At 38.8% G+C, this 26571-nt stretch overlaps 1 protein-coding gene and 1 pseudogene across 5 annotated transcripts in view; both read left to right on the top strand.

The window, feature by feature from the left end:
• GAB1 (GRB2 associated binding protein 1) overlaps positions 1-26571 on the top strand; it is a 129981-nt gene that overhangs the window by 77569 nt on the left and 25841 nt on the right. For 2 of the 4 annotated variants that reach the window (XM_050791090.1, XM_050791088.1), the window contains 6 exons: positions 1257-1551; positions 19345-19570; positions 19946-20026; positions 23711-24312; positions 25520-25605; positions 25797-26100. In XM_050791090.1, the coding sequence (XP_050647047.1) occupies positions 1494-1551; positions 19345-19570; positions 19946-20026; positions 23711-24312; positions 25520-25605; positions 25797-26100 (1357 nt within the window). In that variant the 5' untranslated portion in view covers positions 1257-1493. The remainder of the gene's footprint in view (positions 1-1256; positions 1552-19344; positions 19571-19945; positions 20027-23710; positions 24313-25519; positions 25606-25796; positions 26101-26571) is intronic. The other 2 variants (XM_050791091.1, XM_050791089.1) reach the window with 1 other exon arrangement.
• LOC126954978 (40S ribosomal protein SA-like) lies at positions 1558-18956 on the top strand (annotated as a pseudogene). The gene has a single exon (XR_007725770.1). The product of XR_007725770.1 is annotated as a 40S ribosomal protein SA-like (transcript).

Below are 26571 nucleotides of genomic sequence, written 5' to 3'. Positions count from 1 at the left end.
GGCCTCTTTCTATCTAGCTGCCTCCCTGAGGAAGAATTTCAAAGAGGAGTAAGGTGTAAGTTTGTTTCCAGGCACACATGTTGGGGTTAAAGGCTGGTGAGGAAGACTGTTTGTCATTTGGTTCTGCTTTTATTATTTGGTGAACATAGATTTAGGGAGGGTGATAGTAAAATAATTTTTAGGCTTCTTCTCTATGTGTAGTATGAAACTCAAAATTTACCAGAACCTGTGGAGGGGGTGTATGATGAGTGTAGTACAGATTGCCCATGTGTGTTTGTTGGGAAGAGGAGGGGAAATATTAAAAAGAGTTAAATCCCACACTCAAGAATACAGGTCTTATTCGTGTAGTCTTTGAACAACAGGCTGTGTGGCTAAAAGAGAGACACAATCGATTGCTTCCCAGGCAAGAAGCCAGAAAAGCTTCAAAACCTTTTTCCCCTCCCTACTCCTTACCACTACACCTAAAAAAAAGAGAAGCCTTTTAAATGTTTAAAATCTGTAGGAGTCTTATGAAGAAGCAGCTTTATGTGTATTCTTTATGGAATGATATTAACGCATGAAAATCTGTTGCTTTTTAAAAAATTGTGGCAAAATATACATAACAAAATTGATCATTTTAACTATTTTTAATATACAGTTCACTAGCATTAAGTATTAATACAATCACAGTGCCATTGCAACCATGGCCACCATCATCTCCAGAACTTTATCTTCAACTAAAACTCTAGGCCCATTAAATTCTAGAACAACTCTCCATTCCCCACCTCCCCGCAGGGGCTGACAAACACCATTCTGCTTTCTGTCTGTATGAATTTGACTACTTGAACTACCTCATATAAGTGGAATCATACAATATTTGTCTTTTTATGACTGGCTTGTTTTACTTAGCATAATGTCCAGCTTCATTCTTTTGCACATGGATTTCTAGTTTTCCTAACACCATTTGTTGAAACGATGACTTTTTCATATTTAGTAAAAACTGAATCCTCCTTGATTTATTGCCTTGATATTATATAGCAGGAGATTTAATAGAAGACACTGAATATGTATACAATATTAAGTTAATTGAGTTATTAGTAAACATTGCTTTGCAGAGTGGCAGATATCCTGTGGTAAAAACACACACACAAACACACACACACGTGTTGTGACTTCCTCTAAACAATGCATTTGTAAAATCAGTTTGATAAATGTGCATCTTCTTGAAAATATTATCTCAAGTTAATACTGAACGGATATTTTTGTTTTGTTTCTAGGCATGGAAGAGGAGATGGTTCGTGTTACGCAGTGGCCGTTTAACTGGAGATCCAGATGTTTTGGAATATTACAAAAATGATCATGCCAAGAAGCCTATTCGTATTATTGATTTAAATTTATGTCAACAAGTAGATGCTGGATTGACATTTAACAAAAAAGAGTTTGAAAACAGCTACATTTTTGATATCAACACTATTGACCGGATTTTCTACTTGGTAGCAGACAGCGAGGAGGAGATGAATAAGTGGGTTCGTTGTATTTGTGACATCTGTGGGTTTAATCCAACAGAAGAAGGTGAGTTCAAGATATTATTCAACCTGAATTCTTTCCTGCTACACTTCTAGAAATGTCATACAATTCTTTGTTATTTTAGTTACACAATATAATGTTTTATTTTTATAATGGGAACTTGACGTTTGGAAAAAGCACTGAATCCTTTAATTAGTTTGGGGAGAAACTGTTTACAAGTTTTAGAGAGACAGACTTAGACATATTGGGGCAGTTTTTAAATATCTTGAGGTAGAAGGTGACAAGAAGACATTTTAAGAACATTTATTGAGTTCCAATATAAATATTCAGTTTAACCATATAACACTGTGGATATTTTACTATTTTTCACCTATTGAAAATAGCACATTTGGCCGGGCGCGGTGGCTCATGCCTGCAATCCCAGCACTCTGGGAGGCCAAGGCGGGCGGATCACGAGGTCAGGAGATCAAGACCATTCTGGCTAACACAGTGAAACCCCGTCTCTACTAAAAATACAAAAAAGGAAAAAAAAAAAAAAAAAAGCCGGGCTACGTGGCAGGCACCTGTGATCCCAGCTACTCAGGAGGCTGAGGCAGGAGAATGGCGTGAACCCAAGAGGCAGAGCTTGCAGTGAGCCGAGATGGCGCCACTGCACTTCAGCCTGGGTGACAGAGTGAGACTCTGTCTCAAGAAAAAGAAAAAAAAAAAAAAGCACTCTTATGGAGCTCAGCCCAATTCTTCAGGTGCTATTTAAAAATGTATTTAAAAACTATATTAGATTATGGCCAGGCGCAGTGGCTCATGCGTGTAGTCCCTGCACTTTGGGAGACTGAGGCAGGTGGATCACTTGAGGTCAGGAGTTCTTCAAGACCAGCCTGGCCAACATGGTGAAACGCCATCTCTACTAAAAATACAAAAATTATCCTGGCATGGTGGCACATGCCTGTAGTTCCAGCTACTCAGGAGGCTGAGGCAGGAGAATTGCTTGAACCCAGTAGGTAGAGGCTACAGTGAGCCAAGACTGCACCATTGCACTCCAGTCTGGGTGACAGAGCAAGACACCGTCTCAAAAAACTATATTAGATTATCCTACTTATGCCTAGTGTTCCATTATTGGAATGCCAAGCATGTGGGAGTTATTTATATCCTCCTGCTCAAGGTCATCGCCAAGGTCTGATTGTAAACATTCAAAAAATTGCAACCTCAAGCATAAATGGGTTATGAAGTTGGGAAATAGCCAAGGAGATTATCATTACCTGTGAAATGCAAGTGAGAATCAGTCACAAAACACAGTGAACAAGTACCAAACAAATGAATTACTTAGCACAGGTCCTACAGGGAGCATGGAGGAAGGAAGAGGGGTTCAAGGTTTGGGTAAGAGGTAGTGAAGGAAAGCTTCTGAAAGGAAAATAAATTGCAAAATGTAAGCTTTTGAAAGAACTAGTATTTCTGCATAAATGAAAGGAGGGATGCAGAACCCTCCAGGCTTAGGGACTTGGGAAAGAACAGACCCAGAGAAGGAATTGAATTTTACTTTACTGGGGCAGGAGGGCTCTGAATAGAAAAGGCCCAGGGACAGTTGCTTACAGATCTTGAATGAGGGACTGAGATTTGGGGTGCCTATCCTGGAAAGAGCTGAATGACTAGAGGGCTGAAGAAGAATTTTACAAGTGGAATTCTACCTCGGGTACTTTATTATTATTATTATTATTTTTATTTTTTTGAGGTAGGGTCTCACTTTGTCATCTAGGCTGGAGTACAGTGGCGTGATCTCTGCTCACTGCAACCTCTGTCTCCCAGGTTAAAGCAATTCTCCTGCCTCACCCTTCTGAGTAGCTGGGATTACAGGTGTGCACCACCATGCTTGGCTAATTGTTAGTATTTTTAATAGAGATGGGGTTTCACCATGTTGGCCAGGCTGGTCTCAACTCCTGGCCTCAAGTGATCCGCCCGCCTCAGCCTCCCAAAGTGCTGGGATTACAGGCGTGAGCCACTGCACCTGACCCCAGGCACTTTTTTATAGCTGGCTGACCACTTCTCTCTGCTCTTCCTTTTTAAACAAACTCTAAACACGTAGGTAGGGGACTCCAGTACAAAGCAGCTTTGTAGAGCCAAGAATCAGAAATAAAGGTGAACTGAGGTCTTTGACCTTCTTGTCTTTGTGGTTATACTCATATTTAGAAGTGTGCATTTCCGAACATCTACATTTAGGAGTGCTGTAGATACCATAAGGAGTGGAAAATTGTGTTAATAATCAACACCAAGATTCGGATTGAAGTAGAACTAATCATTTCTAACGAGCTCAGGCCAGCTTGCTACTTCCTCTCTGGCCAGTCAGCAGCCCTGGGGAAAGGAGCCTGCCAGGGCTGGGGTTTGCCCAGTGGGGTTGGGGAAACCCCTTGATGAGGGAGTTCAGAATCTCACGGGAACAGCGCTCTAAGAGGGAAGGAAGGATCCAGCTTCGCTAGGAGGGGCTGATGAAATAGAGATCTTCAGCAGAGCTCTAGTGATTAAAAACCGCAAGAAATTGTTTCACAGGAGGAATTAAGGCTTCAGTTGTTTTTGTGAAGTTACTTAATGTGGTCACAGTGTAAGTGGGCATGGGGGTGCTACTTCTAACTTCAGTTAAAACCCTTTCCTTTCCTGTTTGCATTTATAGTTTGTATTTGAGTGCAGCAGAGGGTTTCAAAGTTAAAATTACAAATGAGATAGCTCTTTTTAATGGTTAACATCTAGTCAGTAATGATAATTATTGGATTTAGACAGCACACTAGTTTTATTATGTGATGGATTTTCAGTTAAAATAATTTGTCATTTTATTATCTTCTTGTTGTTTGCCTATTGCCTTTTCAAAGTAGAATTTGTTTGGGGTGACATAAGGGCAGACTTTTGTCTTTGTTGGTTGTCTGTATAGATTGAGCTGATCCGAAAAGTTAAATCATAGATGTTCTTCCACCGCTCTTACTTCTTTTTACAATGCTCCTAAATATATTTACAAAGGAAATGGGATGTTCTTATAGAGAATGTGCATTCTTCAGTCAAGGAATGTGAGTCTGATTTTTTGAAGCCCATTCAAGGGTGGTTAGAGTTGAGAACCCAGAATAAGAATTTCTAATTCTCAAGTGTCTGAGATTAACTTTGCAAGTTTTAAGGCACAGCGTCTTGTCTATTTGGCCACCTTAGGATGATTCTTATCGTTTGGGAGCCTGACAGACACCCACTCAGCTCTGAGAAGGAAAGCTTGGTGTGCGTTTAGAAAATGGATTGATTAGGTCAACAAATTATTTGAGTTTGCTGACACTCTACTAGGCTGTGGGAATTCATTCAACAGATATACATTAGGTGATTAGTTAAGGAGACAAAAGGTAAACATCACAGACTGAGCATCTAATGGGAGAGGAGTCATTAAGAGAAATATCCAAAAGAATTCATAATAATAATTGATGAGTGCAAGTTTATATATACACATGTATATATAAATTATGCATTAAAATATATATACAGTGTATATATATGTGTAAAAGTATAATTATGTGGAAGTTTATGAATATAGTTCTTGTGCTCATAGAGCTTACAGTCAGTCTAGAGGAGAGACAAATAATCCAGGAATTGTACTACTGATTCATAAGCGCTCTGCTAAAGAAGAACTAGATAAGCATAGTTAGCAGCAGCATCTGATTTAATCTTAATAGGGTCAGGAAAAGCCTAGGTAGTTTTCAGTGGCTCTGTGACTATAACTGATAATGTACTGAGAGCTTTATTTTTGTACTTAGCAGAACATTTTCATCGATTTTAGAAGTCAGAATCAGTCTCTCCCAATGTCTGTTTTCATGTTATAAAATATCTACCAAATAGAGGTGAAGTTTCAAAACTTAGAAGCTGCAGTGATCCTTTCAGTGGCAAAACTCCCAGTTCCTTACAAAATAGATGAGAGGTATATTTAGGTTGAATGCAACTCTCCATTTGTGAACTTTTCATCTTTACAATATCCATGGTTGGGGGAGGGTTGTAAGAAAATTCATAGTATGATTAATCAGATTTCTTATATATAGTCTGTGAGTTGGCTAGCAAGTACAGCTGTGTTAATCACAAGTCAGTTTTATGTGTTCATTAACAGAGAAAACAAGTATCTAAGGACTTTAATCTGCCAATACGTTCTACATTGAGGTCATGAGCTATATCAAAATGCAACTGCATTTATTTTTTAAATTCTATGATTGAGGTTTTTCACAACTTCATCCTGGTTATTTCCCCAAATAGCCACATTTAGAAGTGTCTTAATATACTGTGTTGAAGTATTTGTTGAGTTTCTTGGAATAAATCTGTAAAGCATGAACAGTTCTTCATTATGTAGTATTAAGCAGCCAAAATCATATTTATTCTGTAATTTTGGTTTTTGATCCATAATGGCAAAACTGCAAAAAGACTTTCAGAGTATTTCACACATTTAAGTTCTAAACAGCAGAATACTACTATTATCCTTTGTAATCATATTCATACAGTTTAATAGGACAGGGTAAACATCAAAATGCCTTTGTTCTTCCACTGACTTGACTACCTGCTTTATATTCTCTTGTTTCCAAATAGATATCACCACCAATCACTAAATAATAGATGTTTTTGTTTTTATCTAGATCTGTCCCAAGCCCTCTGCTCTTCCTGTTTCAGAGAGCTGACTGTCCTCCTACTCTTGGCTTGAAAATTAGCTAACAGCAAAAGATAATTTTTTTACTATGCTAATTTCAGACTAGATGTGAGAAGAAATAGACCATGCCTGGTTATCACAGTCTAAGAAAATAACTATCCCCAATCCCTGTGAGAATAACTAATTTTTCCCTGAAAACAAAAGGAAAAGGGAAAAATCTGACCTGTGTTTTGATTCCAGGAACCTCTCAAAATATCGTTACCATGTTATTTCCGCTGCCCCAGGTGACCACTGCTATTATTGAATACTCAAAGTGCTGGCAGGCTATATCTGTTTTTAAGTCCTAGCTCATTAAACTGTGTGTGATTCCTATGAATGCTTTTCTTTAGTAGTTTTGAGGGTAGAAACTAATTTCTTTGTTTTTCTTGGAAATGTACAGATTTATTTTTGTTTCTACAACATAAGTTGGAAGCTGTTAGATCTGCTAAACAAGTATTGGGAAGCAGCTCACTAACTTCATATAAAGGCCTCTAGTCTCATTAGTTGCAAAATTAGAAAGTTGCCTCTGAGTTGCTTTTCTCAAAATGCCCAGATCATGGTGGCTTAATAAAAAATAAGTAAAATTATCTGTTTGATATTTTCCCCTTGAGTTAAGTAGGTGTAAACTGACATGTAAGAATATACATACACTTTCTTTCCTGTAAAGCAGTCTGTCTCAATTGGGGGCTTTTTAAAATTTCTTTTTATTTACTTTTTTTTATTGAGGTCTAACTTACTGTGAGGGGCACAAATCTTAAGCATACAGTTCAATCTAGTTTTATATATTGATCTGTATCTACGTGTAGATACAGATGTCTGTGTAACTGCACTGCCCCTCAGATTAAGAAATGGAACACTTCCCCTCTCCCCTAGAAAATTTTCTCGTGCCTCTTTCCAGTAAAGCCTCCACCCAAATTAACTTTTTTAAAAATTGCTTTTATTACTATGGATTAGTTTGGCCTATTCTTGAACTTTATATAAGTGGAACCATTATTTTCTCCAGTATTAAGCCTGTGAGATTCATCCATGTTGTAGCATGTAACAACAGTTCTTCATTCCTTGTAGCATTTCATTGTGTGAATATGTCACAAATTAGGGATCTGTTTGAATGTTGATTGATGTTTGGGTTGTTTTCAATTTTTAGTTAACACAAAGCTGTAGTGAACATTTCTTTATATGTCTTTGATGAACAGAAACACTTAGTTCTTTTGGGTATACACCCATGAGTATGACTGCTGTGTTATAGTACAGACGTATATTTAGCTTTAATAGGTTGAACAGGTTTGGTTTTCCAGAGTTAGTGTACCAGTTGCCTACCTACCAGCAGCGTGTGAGAGTTTACATTCTCATCAACGTTTGATGTTGTCAGTCTTTAATATTAGCTATTCTATTGGATGTTAGTGGTATCTTGTGGTGTTAGTTTGCATTTTCCTGAGAACCAATTCAACTAGAGAGTTTTTAGTTCTTTTCTTTTTCTTTTTTTCTTTTTTCTTTTTTTCTTTTTTTGCACATTTCCAAGCCACTGCTCCTGAGATCTTGATTTATTGAGTCTCCTGTGGTGTGGGGCCCAGTCAACTAGATATCTACAATTCCCTACAAGTGATTCTTAGGCCTTCAGACCTCTGGATAAGAATTACGGCATTTGTCAGCATTGCTTAAAGGTTTATTTTAAAGTCTCCAAGAATATTTCACAATCTACTAAAGAGAGACTCATGACAAATAAAAAGTTTTTCTACTTGAAACAGATTAAACAGATCATGCTATATTTAAGGGTCTTCAGTAGTTGAGTGAATAAATTGAAGAAACTGCAATGCAGGCTGCTTCACAGAAAATTGCAACTACTGCCATGTCTTATTTGTATCCACTTGTTAGATTTGCCTTTTTCAAATGTTCTTCCATAAAAAATGGTGTATTTAGAAGTGAGAAAATGGTATGTTAGCATTAATGATAATGCATGCTCTTTGTAGACCTTTATTTGCTAAGTTAGACAGTTCTATTCAAAATGCTTCTCTTTACAGAAAGAAAAATTCTTAAGCACACCAGATAAATCATTAATCAATAGAAGCAGAGTAACCCTGACCTGTTTACATTTAATTGTGAACATGAAGGTAAACACTAGAAACCAAAAAAATTATTCTATCAGTAGATATAGCCCATCTTCAGGGAAAAGAATCCTATCTGGTCTCCCGAAAAGAACATGGAGTTCACCACAGTTTTATTATGATATGCTCAGATACAGTAAGTTAGTGGTTACAAAATCAAAGAGCCTGTCACGTCAAGTTTGAAACCTTCTACCTTACCAATAAGAAAGAGTAGAATTGTTTCCTCGGGCTTCAGCTCTTCTGCCATTTGGGGTTTCTTTAAGTAATTATTTTGAATGTTTAGAGTCATTGTCTTGGCACCCCAACTTTTGTGAGGGATACTAACACGAGGGCATTATGGTTTCAAATAGGATAAACCGGGCATGAGGTTAGGGGTCATGTGGGCCAGTTTATTATTTGTGGATTTCATCACATGATAATCTTCTCTTCACTGGAAGCTTATTCACTGAAAGGCTTTCCCTAGCAGTACTTAATAACTTCCTAAGTAAATTTCGGTTAGGAGTTTGCTCCCACAGCTTATTGGCCTTTAATGTATGTTAATTATACTCTTCATGCCTTCTGTTTTAAGAAATGGGAAATAACTTTACACACATAAGCAAACCCTAAACTAATGTTTGGTTCTTAGAAGCTTGATACCAGCATTACTTAGAAAGAGCAGTAAGTCAGAAACTCAAGGCAGAAAGCAAAATGGCCTGTTCCATTACCGGTATGGTAGTATAGAATAGAGGCAAATCACATGTCTTTATAAAATAGAACAGAAGTTTATTTTTTCAGACCAGTTGCTTAGCTTTGGTCAGAAATATAGTGTTAGAGAATATTTACACACAGTGAAATGCTTGTATTAAAATATGCAAAGCTGAGTAAATAGTCAAATTAACATGAGTAAAATGATCCCAAAGACTACAACTTTGAAGATAGTGCATTGTCTGAGCCAAAGTAGTGGAGTGGTTCCCTCTTCCCTTTTAAAGTCCTCTGTATGTTAATGTGGTTTGGAGTGGTCTCTACTAAAAAGACAAAAAATTAGCCGGGCGTGGTGGCGGGCGCCTGTAGTCCCAGCTACTGGGGAGGCTGAGGCAGGAGAATGGCGTGAACCCGGGAGGGGGCGCTTGCAGTGAGCCGAGATCATGCCATTGCACTCCACCCTGGGTGACAGAGCGAGACTCTGTCTTTAAAAAAAAAAAAGAAAGAAAAAAAAAAATATATATATATATATATGTCTTCATGTGCTATGAAAAAGTTTTTTTTTTGTTTTTTTGTTTTTTGTTTTTTTTCAAAAAAGGAACCTTTGAATCTCTGTCCTCTTTTCAGAAAATTGAGAGGATCTTGCAGGTATAAAGAGGGTAAGATACTTCTGTCATTTACAGGTGGGAGAAGTGGAAGGTTAAAAATGAGATGGTCCCATTGTGTTAATAAAACAAAGTCAGACAAACGTAATTGCCTGGCTAGGTGATTTTCTTTTCTACTCAGTGCATTTAGTGGATAGCCATGAAGTTTATAAAAAGTGTTAAAAGTGTATCTGTAAAAACAACCACCTGAAAAAGTTATTTTAGTAGTTACAGTGAAAAGCTAGAATTCATACTATTTCATATAGGGAAGGATTTCCAGCGAGTAGTGTTTTTTGGTCAGAACTAAAAGTTGAGCTGGTTTATTCCATTTTACCATGCCTGTACTGTAGAGGAAAGGGGAAGTATATGGAATACACTTGTGAATACAGTTGGTAGGATACATTAACACTTTTCTGAGTGAGCTGCTCGTTTTTCCTCAATATTGTACATATTTTTCTTAAGCTCTTCTTTAAAAGATAAATATTTTTCATACTTCTGTTAAATCCTCAAGGATTAACTCTGAGTCACAATTTGTGGTATTTTAAATCTTTTTAAATAAATCTGTATATTTGCAACTGAATCAAAACAGTAAAACATTTCACAGGGTAGGGTCTGATGACCATTTTATAATCAACATTTTTAGATACCACAACAGGTATTTATGAGCATCCACTGAAATTATGGCATTATGTCATATAAATATGCAAAAATTCATTTTTCTATTCTTGTGTTTATGCATAAGAAAGAAAATGCCGGGCATGATGGCTCCTCCCTGTAATCCCAGCACTTTGAGAGGCTGAGGCAGATAGATCACGAAGTCAGGAGATTGAGACCATCCTGGCCAACATGGTGAAACCCTGTCTCTACTAAAAATACAAAAATTAGGTGGGTGTGGTGGCGCATGCCTGTAGTCCCAGCTACTCGGGAGGCTGAGGCAGGAGAATTGCTTGAACCAGGGAGTTGGAGGTTGCAGTGAACCGAGATTGTGCCACTGCACTCCAGCCTGGTGGCAGAGCAAGACTCCGACTTTAAAAAAAGAAAAGAAAAAGACATTTCTGTGCTACCCACAGAGGGGTCCATATGGCATTGTTCTGGATTCCCGTCATAACTTAAAGGGAAACTTTCACAATGTCCAGAGACCTTGATGGCCTATGGATGAAGGAGGAAGATGTCCTTAAGTTCCTTGCAGCAGGAACCCACTTAGGTGGCACTAATCTTGACTTCCAGATGGGACAGTACATCTATAAAAGGAAAAGTGATGGCATCTACATCATACATCTGAAGAGGACCTGGGAGAAGCTTCTGCTGGCAGCTCGTACCATTGTTCCCATTGAAAACCCTGCGGATGTCAGTGTTATATCCTCCAGGAATACCGACCAGAGGGCCATGCTGAAGTTTGCTGTTGCCACTGGAGCCAATCCAATTGCTGGCTGCTTCACTCCTGGAACCTTCAGTAACCAGATGCAAGCAGCCTCCTGGGAGCCACGGCTTCTTGTGGTTACTGACTCCAGAGCTGACCACCAGCCTTTCATGGAGGCATCTTATGTTAACCTACCTACCATTGCTCTGTGTAACACAGATTCTCCTCTGTGCCATGTGGACATTGCCATCCCATGCAACAACAAGGGAGCTCACTCTGTGGGTTTGATGTGGATGCTGTCTCAGGAAGTTCTGCGCATGCATGGCACCATTTCCCATGAACACCCATTGGAGGTCATGTCTGAGCTCTGCTTCTACAGAGATCCTGAAGCGACTGAAAAAGAAGAGCAGGCTGCTGCTGAAAAGGCAGTGACCAAGGAGGAATTTCAGTGTGAATGGACTGCTCCAGCTCTTGAGTTCACTGCTACTCAGCCTGAGGTTGCACAATGGTCTGAAGGCGTGTAGGTGCCTTCTGTGTCTCTTCAGCAGTTCCCTACTAAAGACTGGAGCACTCAGCCTGCCATAGAAGACTGGCCTGCAGCTCTCACTGCTCAGGCCACTGAATGGGTAGGAGCAACCACTGAATGGTCTTAAGCTGTTCTTGCACGGACTCTTAAGCAACATGGAAAATAAACATCAGTATCTAAATAAAAAAATTTTAAAAAAACAAAAAATTAACTCCTGGCATAAGGTGTTAGATTTTGTTAGATGAGCTATGAAGACTTGACATTACATGGAGCATAGTAAAGATAAAAAGTTAGAAGTTGGTTCAACTTCTCTTTACTCAGGCCAGATTCTCTAACAGAAAATTTTTGAACTTGATTCATCTCGGAGTGCTCAGAATTTTTGAGGAGCAAATCCCAAAACTGCACATGCAGATGAATGGGTCTTAACAGATTTGGAAGTGCTGCTTGCCTTAATTTCTTCTGACTTGACACAAAGTCTGTAATCCCAGCACTTTGGGAGACTGAGGCAGGAGAATCTCTTGAACCCAGGAGTTTGAGACCAGCCTGGGTAACATGTGAGATACTGTCTCAACAAAAAGTTTAAAAAATTAACCAGGTGTGGTGGTGTGTGCCTGTAGCCCCAGCTACATACGAGGGGAGGATCGTTGGAGCCCTGGAGTTCCAGGCTGCAGTGAGCTAAAATGGTGCCACTGCACTCCAGCCTGGGCACAGAGGGAGACCCTGTCTCAAAATAATAATAATAATAATAATAATAAATAATAAAACAAATAGAGCGATCAGTGAGTGTCTGCCCTGTGAATGAAACATTTTTTCAGCATCTGCAACATGTAACAATGCATAGGAGTTCTGATCCTTTCTTGTTTGTTATTGGGATTAGATATACACTGTCATATTTAGCCATATTAATGTGTCATTATTCAGGCTTCATAATTAGGATATGACTTCTTAAGTCCAAGAGGTTGTAAAATGAGCTAAATAAATATGATTGTGGCACATTTATGAATATTACAGTTAAATACATAAAGGCATTATCAAAAGCATGTGGATTTATTCTTATAATTTATTATCTAGAGAAAATAGAGCAGAATATTTAACCTCTCTATGGTAAATTAACAAGCCAAATGACATGCATTACTGATGCAGAACTTTGTTCCCTAGTTCAGCTAAACCAGGCTCTTGTCACCAGACCAGGAAGGATTAGGAACACAGACACATTGAAGGGTGAGGGGAACGGAATTTATTGGGCCAAAGAGGAAAAGAAGAAAAAAAGTACCTTCAGTAACGTGAGAGGGGGTCCTCCTAATAGGCTCACCACCTCACAGACTGAATTCCAGGCCACCACCCAGGAACTGAAAAGGCCAGGCTCCTCCCCGTATCTATCACTCCCCGCTCTGAAGAAGTACATCTACCTGCCTTTAGAGTAAGGATAAGGACGAAGACCAATCTTAACTTCTTCCTGCTGACAAAGGTACCTGTTTTGGGAAAACAGCAGTCAGATCCCCCTCAGAGGCCATCTAGGGTCCCTGGCAAAAGGGGCCATCATTCAAGGCTCCGGTTGCATGACTGCTTGGAGTTTGATGACCTGAAGGTGAGAATAAACAAACCGGGTTATTAGAAAACATGTATCAGAACAGAACGGGGTAGCGGGTAAGGACAGCTCAAAAATCCCAAGGCCTTTTATTGGTTTGCACAGGAAGTGGGAGGCCAAAGCCCGACTGGTTAAAAAAAAAAAAAAAACAACTTTTACCCTTTTTCCAGCATGTCAGGCTTCTGTGTTCCCTTCCCCCAAGCGCAATCCTAAGTCAACTAGTTTAAGGTTTGGGAAATTAACTTTTCCCAGTTTGGAGGATGCATCAGAGGGGAGGGTCCCATAGTACAGAGACACAATTACCTATCAGTGAAGGGAGGACAGAGGAGGAAAAAGATTTTTTTTCAAAGGAGTCCTAGGGATTCAGAATGCATTTGAAAGGGGTAGAGACTAAAGGTGAATGGCTACTCATCTAGAAAGAGGGGAGCGAAGCATCCCAAGTTCCCTTCTCTTCCTAGTGAATACCCAGGGTGTGTGAGGGAGAGAAAGTAAAGCATCTCTTTCTTCCATCATTATACCCCCAAGTCCCCGCAACCTCTACAGGGTGCCACCCATGGGTGTCAAAGTGGCCTTCACCTATGTTAACAGGGGGGCCTAGGAGGGTGGGAATATCTGCTCTTACCCACATATGCCCTATCTCAGTAGCCTTTGAATTCCCTAGACTGCATTTATGCCATGAATATTGGCATAGCCTTTATCCATAAAAGGAGAAGCCTGGCTTAATTGGTAGTAATAAGTCATGCTCACCTGAGCTGTGCCTTTTTTTTTTTTTTTTTTAACTTCCATTATTGTCTGCCTGTGGACCTCTCAGATCTAGTTTTATTTCCTAGGGCCTTTATCCAAAGCTTAGAATTGAGTTTGAGACAAAAATGTGTCTTAGGGGTTGTGTGGACTCCTTATCATAAGCCGAATGCTAAGGTGAAGCTGTGGAATTTAGTCCTCCTCCAACAAGAGAGAGAAAAGGATGTCTTGTGACACACCCGGATAACTGATGGCTATAGTTATGCTTGCTGAGATCTGGGTGCATGGGACCTGGCTTTGGTTAGCTCCCCTGGTCTTACTCTCCCAAAAAGGAAACCTCTGGGTGATGGGCATCCTGTTTGTTCCCATCACTTGACAGGAATTGCAGGATAATTGCTGAGAACTAGAATATTGATCCAGATTTTTACATTATCCATCCCCTTAGCTCCTTCTGAGCTGCAGCCAGAGATTGCTGGTTGGTTCACAGGAATAAGCAGGATTAGTTTAAAATGTAGACAAGAACTTAAAAACAACTAGTGAGTCTAGAATATAATGACAAACATATGACAAGTTTTGAAACATTTTCTCTCTCTCCAGTTCTCGTTTTTGTTAAAAACAAATCATGATAGTACTGAGTTGTTTGCAAAATAGACTTTAGTCTTATACTTGGCCCTATTTGCATAAAGTGCAGCCAAAAAAAATATATATACATATATATATATACACACACACACACTTTTTTTTTTTTTTTTTTTTGAGATGGAGTCTTACTCTGTTGCCCAGGTGGGAGTGCAGTAGCATGATCTCGGCTCACTGCAACCTCCACCTCCTGGATTCAAGTGATTCTCCCACCTCAGCCTCCTGAGTAGCTGGTACTACAGGCACGCACCACCACACTTGGCTAATTTTTGTATTTTTAGTAGAGATGGGGTTTCAACCATGTTGGCCAGGTTGGTCTTGAACTCCTGACCACAAGTGACCTGCCCTCTTCGGCCTCCCAAAGTGCTGGGATTACAGGTGTGAGCCATTGTGCCCAGCCCAAATAATTAATTTAACATAGGCCTTTTAGATTGACTTTGATGGAACTTGGTTCCACAAGGAATCTCAGGACTTTATAAAGCCAAGTCCACCCATGAGTTTGTACCCTCAAATACCTGTGAGTTGGGTAAACTCCACTCTTCTTGAGATCCCAAGAACATGTGGTTCCCAGGCCTGTTGGAAAGTGACATTCTCTACTCACCACAGGTTAGGAACCCTGTACAGGACTGTGTAGATGAGCTATGAGGCCAATTTTCCCAAGGGGCTTTATTCGGCTCCACAAGTAGAGCTTGACTCCTTAAAGGGAAGCATACCCTTCCAGTCAAAGCCTTGGTAAAACAACTAGTTTCTCCAATTGCATCCTGTTGCAAAGAAAATGGATTCTTATTGCACTGATGCAAACAATCATATTGCCATAAGTTAAGAATACTCAAAACTAGTTTCCAAATTCTGGAGAAGAGAGGCAGAGAGACAAATATGCTCCAAATTTTGTTCACAGGATTATACCTTACTCAATTATTAAAGGCTGTGAATAGCTCAAAATAAGTTTCCTTGGACTCTGATAAACAAGGATCAGCAGTGTTCCAGGCAAAAGTCAAAAAGGTTACTTCAGTTTTCTATTAGTTCAGTCCATTTAGTTAACTCTTGTTTTGCTCGGTATTCGTGAACATTTCAGCTCTCCATGAGTCCTGTACATTTTTCCTTTATTCCAATGTCACAATCTCCCAAGTTATCAGAAACTTACATTTGAAAGCACTTGTCAAAGTTCTGTAGCTGATTATAAGCCATCTTTTGAAGAGGATCAAAACAAGACAATTGTCTGTGAGTAATGAAATGTCAGGGTAGTTACAGTCAGAAATACAATTGAAAAAGAAATTTGGTTATCTCTGGTTTACAATAACATAACCTTAATTGTGATTGATAACATATACTCAGACATTAGAATTTTAGAAATCCCATACACTTTTGGAACATATAATAATATTATTCCCTAAGATATAACCTGAAGAAGATTAAACATCATTTTGGCAATCCCATGTACCCAAACATGTCAAATAGTTCTGTTTATCTCTCTTCTGGGTGCTCCAGGGGCCCTCTGTAGCATCCAAAAAGCCAGGTGTCAGCAAAGACAATTTTGAAACTGAAGTTTGATTTTGGGAAGCCTGTTAATTATGTTAGAGGGTTAAAGCACTTGATATTATGAAATAGAATTCCAGATTACCTTAAGTAATTTATTTTGCCAAAATGATGACTCAGAAATTTTTGGAAAAGCAGAAACCTTTTATAACCCCTTAAAACTTTTGCCAAAGAGATTAGTGCCTTAAGAGTACCTTATTGTGCTTTTATTTCAGTGCTCAATTTACAGAAAAACCATATTATACTCTTTTGAATTCAGTTAACATGTTCACACTTGGAATTTATTTTGCAAGATTAATTTTTACAGTCCTTTCACAACTTGTTTGAACTTTTAGCTTTATCTTATCAATTTCAAAATAATCCTTTAACCCCAGGCAAAAATTTACATTTTGACATCTGCATTTTACCAATGATATTTAGGCTGTTTCTATGTCTCAAAGATTAAAGTCACGTGAACTAAAAGGTACCACAGCTTTTATCTTCCCTTTCAATATTTGATCCAAGCACCTATCCTTCTCTATAATTAATTAGAGCTCTTTTTATAGACATCACATATAACAACACATATATAACTACACACACGGGCAGAAGAAAACCCAGTAACCACAAGTTTTTCATTTGCCAACTTCCTAATTGGATGATTTGCCTACGGTTTGAGCCCATAAAGAGACAGGGTTAGGAAAACATGCAGCTTTTAAGGCCTAATAAACAGGCATAACTGGGAGGCAAAAACAGATTTTGAGAGAGATCTATTCACTTTTAATTCTTGGGGTTTCATGAGGAAAATAGAGGTCTGTCCCCTCTCATGCAAGCATTAAGGGTAGCAGGGCAAAATGGAGAAAACTAATTCAGGTGACTAGAAAAAACCCTTTTCCAGCAAAGCAAGATCCAGGAAGAGAAAAACATAAAGGCCTTTTAAAATATACCTGTAATTTGGATATCCATTTTTAATTAAGCGAGTGCTGTTTAAGAAAATTCTTTTAAATTCCTTGTTGTCCAACTTTAGCTGCACCAAGTGGTCAGTATTTCTGGCTTTCAAACTTTACTAAAGGCTCAGAAAAGGAAAATCAAGGCAGTTCGTGGAGAGGAAGAGAATAAACAAATAGCAAAAGTCACATAGATATCAAACCAGAAAGGACTCTGCCAAAGCCAGGATTGAGCCTGGGCTGCCACTGTAAAATGGCAGAGGCTAAAGAAAGCATTGCCACATGTTTACAGGTCACACTTCCAAGGACGTAAAACAAGATGGAGGCCTGCTACTGACCATACAGAAAGACTCGTTTTTGTTAAAAACAAATCATGATAATTTTTGTTTTTGGCAGGTATATTATGGCAGCAAAGCACACCAGATTGGCTAAAGCTTAAGACAAACCTCACAAACCCTTTTTCATAATTCAAACTTTACAGAGAAATAAACAGTTATCCTTATTCCTGGTCTAGTAAAATATCTGCAAAAAAAAAAAAAAAAAAAAAAAAAAGGGCCTCACTTTAAAGTTAACTTCGGACCTGGTGGAGAACAGGAAGACAGCTTAAATGCAAGGCTGTGTTAACTACTAACAGGGTGGAGAAAAGAAAAAGATGCCTGAGGAAGAACCTCTCATTCTTATGCAAATAGGTCTCTCAATGTCTACTATGAGAGAGACCTGGTGGTGAATGCTGGCCAGTCCGCTGCGCAAAGGCCTTTTAGCCTTAGCCACCACTGTGTATCTCAAAAAAAGGAGGAAAAGGCGGACGTTCTCGATCCCTGGGAGTGACGGGAGTTGTGGGGAGGCGTAATTTCCTCTAACCTCAGAAGTCTGAGGACAAAAAGGCTTAGAAATGAAAGGTAAAAAGATTTTTTGGTTTGCATCTTACGCTTTCTCATGCCCCATATTTGGGCACCAAAAATGATGCAGAATTTTGTTCTTAGTTCAACTAAAACTGGGTTTTTGTCACATGACCTGGAAGGATTAGGAACACATTGAAGGACACTTTGAGGGGAACGGAATTTATTGGGCAATAAAGGAAAAGAAGAAGAATAAACTTCCAGCAAAGCGAGATGGGGTCCTTCTAACAGGCCCCCCAACCTCACGGATTGAATACGAGGCCACCACACGGGAACTGAAGAGGCTTCAGTTTCAACCCAGCTTTTTCTGTTCAATAATAATAATATAAATAACAATATAAATTTGAACAGATTTATTCATGTATGAACATTTGCCTTTTTCTGGATTATTTATGGCCTTCTATTCCTAACCAGATGAACAGAGCATTTTTTTTCTGGGTCTTTAATATACTTGGTTATGGCAGTGACTACAGCGGGATTTTATTCTAGAATTTCACCTGGTTTTCAAATTGCTTCATTCTGTACAATTTAGCTCTTTTCGTATTTCTCTCAAAACATAGTTAAGGGAATAATAAATTACTTCTTTACGTGCTGGGCCTCTTTTCATGAAAATACTACAATAATCCACTACATGGCAAATAAAGTTATGAGCTGAGGGAAGAGGTCATGCCTTAAAGAAGCTCTTTCCTTGAACATGAATAGACTTTATTTTCACCATCCCAGAATTAGAAGTATTTCTCTCTAGTCTGCTAAGAGGTAGAAAGAAAAGAATGATCATCGAAATAAACACAGGGTAAAGAGCTGACCCTGGTACTCACAGGACCACGGGCCTAGTGGCTCACGCCTGTAATCCCAGCGCGTTGGGAGACCGAGGCGGGTGGATCATGAGGTCAGGAGATCGAGACCATCCTGGCTAACACGGTGAAACCCCGCCTCTACTAAAAATACAAAAATTAGCTGGGCGTGGTGGCGGGCGCCTGTAGTCCCAGCTACTCGGAAGGCTGAGGCAGGAGAATGGCGTGAACCCGGGAGGCGGAGCTTGCAGTGAGCCCAGATCGCACCACTGCACTCCAGCCTGGGCGACAGAGCGAGACTCCGTCTCAAAAAAAAAAAAAAAAAGAAAACGTGTAATTAAATGGGTCTCCTTGGAAGGTTGGGTTGGCTCAGGAAGCACTTTATTATCATGGAATTTTAAAGTATCTTTCTCTTCCACTAAGGTTGTAGAACAGCTTCCTTCTCGTAGCCTCAAAACTGAAGACTGTTCAAGGCAAGGTTAGCCGTGGCTTTTTTAGAGGAGCTGGAATATAGAGAGAGTCCTACTCTTTAGATCTCTTTGACAAGAATAAAAAATACTTGCTGTATAAAGGTCGCCATTTAGGTAGTGTTTTTTTAGCTGACATTGTCATGATTTATTCTGTTTTTGTGTGTTGAAACAGTTTGTCTCCAAAGTAGCTTTGTTTTTCCAAAAATTCTTTAACTGTGATAGACGTAATAGTTAACTTTGTGTTGCAGATCCTGTAAAGCCACCTGGCAGCTCCTTACAAGCACCAGCTGATTTACCTTTAGCTATAAATACAGCACCACCATCCACCCAGGCGGATTCATCCTCTGCTACTCTACCTCCTCCATATCAGCTAATCAATGTTCCACCACACCTGGAAACTCTTGGCATTCAGGAGGATCCTCAAGACTACCTGTTGCTTATCAACTGTCAAAGCAAGAAACCCGAACCCACCAGGTAAATTATACATGCCGGTGTGAGAGAGACATAGACAGAGGCGTATGTTTGTGTGTACACATTAAGATTCTTACCTTTTAAACTTTTTAAATTTTGACTTGCAGGCTTGAAAGAAACCATCTGTATAGGCATATGTTTAGGCTTTATATTTCAGGTTTACATTCCCCTATTGATTTCTGATATTCAGGAGATTGTATCCAGGAGACACAATCTCTGCCATCTTTAACAAAGAGCAGTTTTCCCTACAAGGCTCTTTTGGAAGTCTGTCTACTATTTTGTAGTCTTTGTTACAGACTCACAGTATTACTTGCTTAACAGATTTCACTGATTTATAAATGGTGATCTTGCTCCATTTCTTATGTGATTGTAAACCAGCCAAGGGTCATCTTTTGTTTCTGAAGAAGGAGAGGAATACCTTCTACTAGAAGATTTTGAAAGCAAAACGATTCCATTGCAGTGAGTGTGTTGTGGTGGTTTGGATCTGTGTGAGAAATTAATCATACAGGTAAAATCCCGATATAGCAAATTCCATGGAATATACAAATTGGATGTTAGTGAAATTTGATCAAATATATTCCTAAAAAATTATGAAACTTTTAGTCTTCATATCTAGCAGTGAAGCAGAGCTTACCCTTTGTTTTTTAACTTTTTTTTTTTTTTTTAAAGAGACAAGGTCTTGCTCTGTTGCCCAGACTGGAGTACAGTGGCACACTCATAGCTCACTGTAACCCCAAACTCGTGGGCTCAAGTATTCCTCCCGCCTCAGCCTCCTAAAGCACAGGGATTGCAGGTGTGAGCCACTGCACTTGGCCTCCCTTTACAAATTTTTAAGTAGAAAGAAGTATATGGAGTACAGCACTTGACTGAAGGAATCATCAAGCCTGTCCCAAATTCTTGGTTTCTCTACCATCTCCTTCCCTGCCCCCACACCCCTTTCCTCTTCTAAGCTATAAGGCATTTTAATTGGATCCTCCTTATTCCTTGACGTTGAATAGTTGGAAGAGTTAAGGCAGTAAAGAGTCAAGAAGCAGTTGTTTTACTGTTTTTAAAAGGAGCAGAAAAATGATTGAGAGGCCAGTCTCTGCCATTAATAGCTATGTGACAATTAGTGATACCAGGCAATTGAGTATATTTTATTTATGTATTAATCAGCTGGGGTCTGGATAGAGACTGTATTTCTTGATAGACATGAAAAATGTTTTTTAAAACAAGATTATTATAGTTTTTAAGCATTATTTTATGACAAAAAGATTTTTTTTAATGCAGAAAGTGATTATTACTGGACTAGGATCAGACAAAGTACTTGTTCAAAAATTTTGATGTAGAATATGTTAAGATTCACGAAATAGTTTCTCTGAACCATGCCCTGAGATGATGGAAACAGCTCACATTCATTCCAAAGCTGGATTTCTATGTATTTGTTGTAATGGGATTTTACCTGTAAGAGCAGAAAAAAATTTATAAATCAACATTTGTTAATATCAAATTCTAACTTGATTTTGCTTGTTTGCTGTGAGTATTTAAAAATTATACACTGGCAACTTTGTTACCTATGCTACTAACTAATATTTTATTTTATAAAAGTTCACAATTATTTTTCAGTAGCAACTTTTTAGAAGCCAACCCCTGAGTGACAGTTCTATATTTTATTTTTATATAGGGTATTTCATAATTTCACTGGTATCACAGCTTTCCTCTTGCAGTACAACTTATGCTCAAAATCATCACCCAGATGTATTTTGCTATCTATATTTTGCAAAAGTGACAGTTATATAGCAAATATTTATGAGGTAACCACTATGTGCCCAATATCATGCTAGGTACTATGAAGGTACAAACTATATAAAATAGAGTCTACTCAGATATAGTCACCTTTGGAGTTTACAAGTAAGAGTTAAGTGAAAACATGCAAGCATTAAATATTTAGAGATGAAGATAATATACCAGAGTTGCCTTGCAAACTCTTGTTTGTTCTGCATAGGAAGCATTCCTCTCAAACTCCCAAGTTAGGTTAAATATCTTTCTGGGTTTTTATAGTATCCCGGTTATGCCTTCATATCTTGTTTTATCCCAGTGTTAGAAATGGCTTGATGTTTTTACTTATTCTTCACTAACTGTAAGCTAGTCAGAGCAAGGAGCTTTACTTACTACTCATAATTCCTCTAGCTTCTCTTAACTCTGCATTTGAATTAAATGAAGTACAAATTTTAGAATATGCATAGGCGCATTAGAAATTCCACAAAGGGACAGTGCAAGTGTTTTTAAGATGGAGAAAATAAAAGCTTCATAGGAAGAATAGGATGTGAACTACACCTAGTTGGTGAGAGAAGAGAAGAAAATCATTAGTAATTTGTGCAAAAATAGCTTGAGGGAAAGGAAAGATGTGAGTGAGCATGGTGGGAGGAAGATGATGAGGAGGAGAGCATCTCAGAGGATAGGATGGCGAAGGTGGAGCCAGGTTATTAGTAGCCTCAGTGTCGCGTGGATTCGTGTGAGGCCTTATAGTTCCCACACCCTGTAGGGGCCCTTACTAGGTTTTTCTCTTGAATACATGAGTGGTATAACAACTGTGTTTTGAAAATATTGATCTTATGGAAGTCTGGCCCCATGAATAGATTGCAAGAGGCAGAGAGTAGAGGAAATTCCACTAAGGAGGGTTCAGTCATATAGATCTCAGCAGGGACAGGGACCTGAACTTGGGATTGTGGCAATGGGAATAGAGCAAGGGAATAATAAATACGTGGCTAAGAAGAAGGGCTCGGTGCCTGCATGACTGGAGATCAAAGAGAAGGAATCAAGCTGATTGCGTTTTGAGCCTAGGGAATCTGGATAAAGTCATTTTTTTCAGTGCAAGCCAGAAAAGCAGTCAACTTAAGTAAATGGATTTGAATTTGAGGCACACAAGCAAGGTAATACTGGAGTAACCAAGTAGAAATATTAGTTTGAGAACATGGGACTTGGAATTTGGTAAGATGATGGAAGTTGTCAGCATTCAGAGAAGAAAATGAAGTTCTGAAAAAGGAGGATGATCTCTAATAGCATGTGTGGTAAAAGGTTAGGACTGATCTCTGTTGGCCATTCCCTGGGAGAGAGACAGGAAGGAGCCAGTAAGTGAAACAAGAAAGTAATCAGCGAGGGAGAAGGGTTTAAAATGGAGGGTTTTAAGATGTTTTTAAGATGGAGAAAACAAAAGCACAATGTGGCACAGTGTGGGTTTTCTGATAGTAAAGGGGGAGACTTTACTGTGCATAGTGCCAGATGTTACTAAGAAGTCAGGGAAGGTAAGCCCTTAAAAAAATCATAGTTATTTAAAGAAATATTGTTTAAATTCCTATAGGACTTTGGATAACATGCAGAAGTAGTTCAGGTATCTTGTTTAGCATTAAGGAAGTGAGAGTGTGCTTGTGTTGTTAGCTTCATCTTGTCATATACGCAAATTTTGTGATACCTCAAAATGCAGAGACTGAAAATGTACATAAATGTACTTTAATGAGATTTCTCAAAGTGAGTTATTGTTTGGAGTTGGTTAACTCTGTATCGTGTATTTCGATCCTCTTTAATGTTGGCTAAATGTTTGTTAAAGAAAAGTAGTGGAAAGGAAGATATGTGAAAAACAATTAGATGTCACCTTCTTGTAAGTCACATTGACCTTATTCAATACCAAGTAATCATTAGACTTTTAATTTTACAGAACAACAAATTTGCCACGGGGAGGTTTAAGACCAATGGATCAACTATATAAATTGTACTAGCACTAGGTTTTTGCATGCTCTTCAGAGGAAATGCTTTTCCTTGTGTCTATGCATTAATCATTTACTTTTCCCAGAGTTTTGTAATGTTTAATTCCAGTGCTTCAGGGATTGTGTTTTTATGTGCAAATTTAATAGGTGGAGTTGGGGGTGTGGGCAGATATAGGACAGAATTAGAGAGAATGCTTCTGTTGGTTTTGTGGTGGCGGTTTTGTTGTCTGGTGTATAATCATAAAAGCTAAAGAACATTTGTGCTTTAAATCCTATGGATCACACGAAAAATCTAATGAGAAAAGCCCTATCTTTTGATTGCTAAGCTATAAATATGTTTATAAAAAGTGTATTCTTAGTCTTCACCTTGTTTATTCTGTCATTAACAATTTTTATTTAGAACACACGCTGATTCTGCAAAATCCACCTCTTCTGAAACAGACTGCAATGATAACGTCCCTTCTCATAAAAATCCTGCTTCCTCCCAGAGCAAACATGGAATGAATGGCTTTTTTCAGCAGCAAATGATATACGACTCTCCACCTTCACGTGCCACATCTGCTCCAGTTGACTCCAGCCTTTATAACCTGCCCAGAAGTTATTCCCATGATGTTTTACCAAAGGTGTCTCCGTCAAGTACTGAAGCAGATGGAGAACTCTATGTTTTTAATACCCCATCTGGGACATCGAGTGTAGAGACTCAAATGAGGCATGTATCTATTAGTTATGACATTCCTCCAACACCTGGTAATACTTATCAGATTCCACGAACATTTCCAGAAGGAACCTTGGGACAGACATCAAAGCTAGACACTATTCCAGATATTCCTCCACCTCGGCCACCGAAACCACATCCAGCTCATGACCGATCTCCTGTGGAAACGTGTAGTATCCCACGCACCGCCTCAGACACTGACAATAGTTACTGTATCCCTACAGCAGGGATGCCGCCATCACGTAGTAATACCATTTCCACTGTGGATTTAAACAAATTGCGAAAAGGTCAGCTCTAGTTGACTTCTTCTCTATTAGAGGTTAATGATAGAAAATCGATTTTTCTGAATATTTGTTCTTTTAAGTGTAGTTAAATATACTATGCTACAAAATACAGTCCATTTTTTTCAGCTCTACAGTTACCTGGAAGGGTATATGTGCATTCATGCTCTGCTGGAAGGAAAAGAGAGTTGGAGTTTCTCATCCCTGAAGAAGTATGGCCTTAGTAATGCCTTCCTGCCTCAGGAAGTGTGCCCTTCTCTCTCCCACTTTCTATAATCCTGGGTGGATAGGCCCTCTGTTGGGACAGAAGCGCAGGAAATGGACCAGCCACAAAGCCTCTCCGAGTCATACCCTTTCCTGTATTTGTGTGCCATTATGGCCGCTTCTAAGTCACATCTGTTGAGCCCTATTTCCTTCCTTCCTATGTAAGCAGTTTTTGTGTTGTGTCTAACAGGTGATATTCTGTTCTAGTCAAGCCATTCTGCTTTCTCTTTGATTTTTACTTGTGTTTAAAGAGCTGAATCTTCTTTCCCCTTATCACTACTCACTTCACTAATTGTTAGTGAGTATACTTTCCTATACTGTCTCCTAGAGTCTGAACCAAAAGTTACAGACCTTGAGAGGAGAAGAGAAAATGAGTCTGGGTGATTCTCTGAGATTCTCAAAGTCCTAAAAATAGAAAGCTAAAGTTTTTAATGCACATATTCTAAATACTATGTGCTAAAATTTCTGTATTTTGTGGTAGACTTTTCCCCAGCTATCTCCAAGATAAATATTTAATGTATCTATGATTACTACTTAAATCAGTACTTATTTCAGCATTCAATAACAATTTCTAACTCCTTTCTTGAAGTGACTGTATAACCTGGTTATAAGTTAGTGAAATGTAAGTTAGGTCCAAGGTGGTGCAAACAATGAGAAAATAGAGGTGTTTCTCTTCATCTTTAGATAACCTATCTTATCCCAGACTTAGACATTCACTCACACTCAAAATTAGATATTGGTGTTGGTTAGCATATGAGTGAGTGTCTGCATTTTCTAGTGGTTTAATATGCCGATTCAAGATACAAGTCTGTGAGCATCCTTTTTAAAATCTATGTGTGTGCATATGTGTCTGCATATGTATAATGAGAGAAAGAGAATAGGTCATCCCAATGACCCTGAGAGCTGGCAAAGATGGGAAGAAATGTTGATAGTTTGTTCTTTATTTTAGATACTAGTTCTCAAGACTGCTATGATATTCCACGGACATTTCCAAGTGATAGATCTAGTTCACTTGAAGGCTTCCATAACCATTTTGTAAGTATAATTGACCTTGGCATTATCAAGTGTATTTCATTGTCTAAATCTTCATAATTAGTGCCATGGGACTAAGTGATATCATGAAATAAAAGTACGCTGAGATCCATATGAATGGATTTGACTTACAATTGTGGTTTCATGTGTGAGAAGAGTTTTTGTTTATTAAAATAAATATATATGTGTTTTAGAAAGTCAAAAATGTGTTGACAGTGGGAAGTGTTTCAAGTGAAGAACTGGATGAAAATTACGTCCCAATGAATCCCAATTCACCACCAAGACAACATTCCAGCAGTTTTACAGAACCAATTCAGGAAGCCAATTATGTGCCAATGACTCCAGGAACATTTGATTTTTCCTCATTTGGAATGCAAGTTCCTCCTCCTGCTCATATGGGCTTCAGGTCCAGCCCAAAAACCCCTCCCAGAAGGCCAGTTCCTGTTGCAGACTGTGAACCACCCCCCGTGGATAGGAACCTCAAGCCAGACAGAAAAGGTAAGGAGAGCATGGCAAAGTAAAAGGCTTGGGGAGTGCCAAGTTAGATCTGTTTTTAACTGCCATTAAATCCAAAACAGAATTTGGACTAGAAATTCTGAAATATTTCATAGTTCCATAGCCATCAACTTATTTAAGCAAAGCAGTACTGCCATTTATAAATTAACAGTTTCTATATCACATGTTGATGTGAGGTGATATTTATAAGTCTCCTATCTCTAGAGCAGAGGTTACAAGCTAAAATACTCATAGGGTGAGCGGACAACTGGGGAGAATTAGAAGAAACTGGACTGCCCTAGCCCCATCTAATGGGAGTAACTAATCTACTCGGCTACAATCCTTTGTTGACTTGTGAAGTGATGCACCCATTCAGGCAAATCTTCTGGTATTTCAGGAGAAGCCAGAGATTTCAGATTTTATATGTATTATCTCTCGATTTTTAAAGTTCTGTCAACTAATTTAATTATTTTT

The sequence above is a fragment of the Macaca thibetana genome, chromosome 5 (genome assembly GCF_024542745.1).
Source record: "Macaca thibetana thibetana isolate TM-01 chromosome 5, ASM2454274v1, whole genome shotgun sequence".
NCBI classification, from domain to species: Eukaryota; Metazoa; Chordata; class Mammalia; order Primates; family Cercopithecidae; genus Macaca; species Macaca thibetana.
Note: the sequence above shows the minus strand (reverse complement) of the source record. Positions and strands in the feature narration are given on the sequence as shown.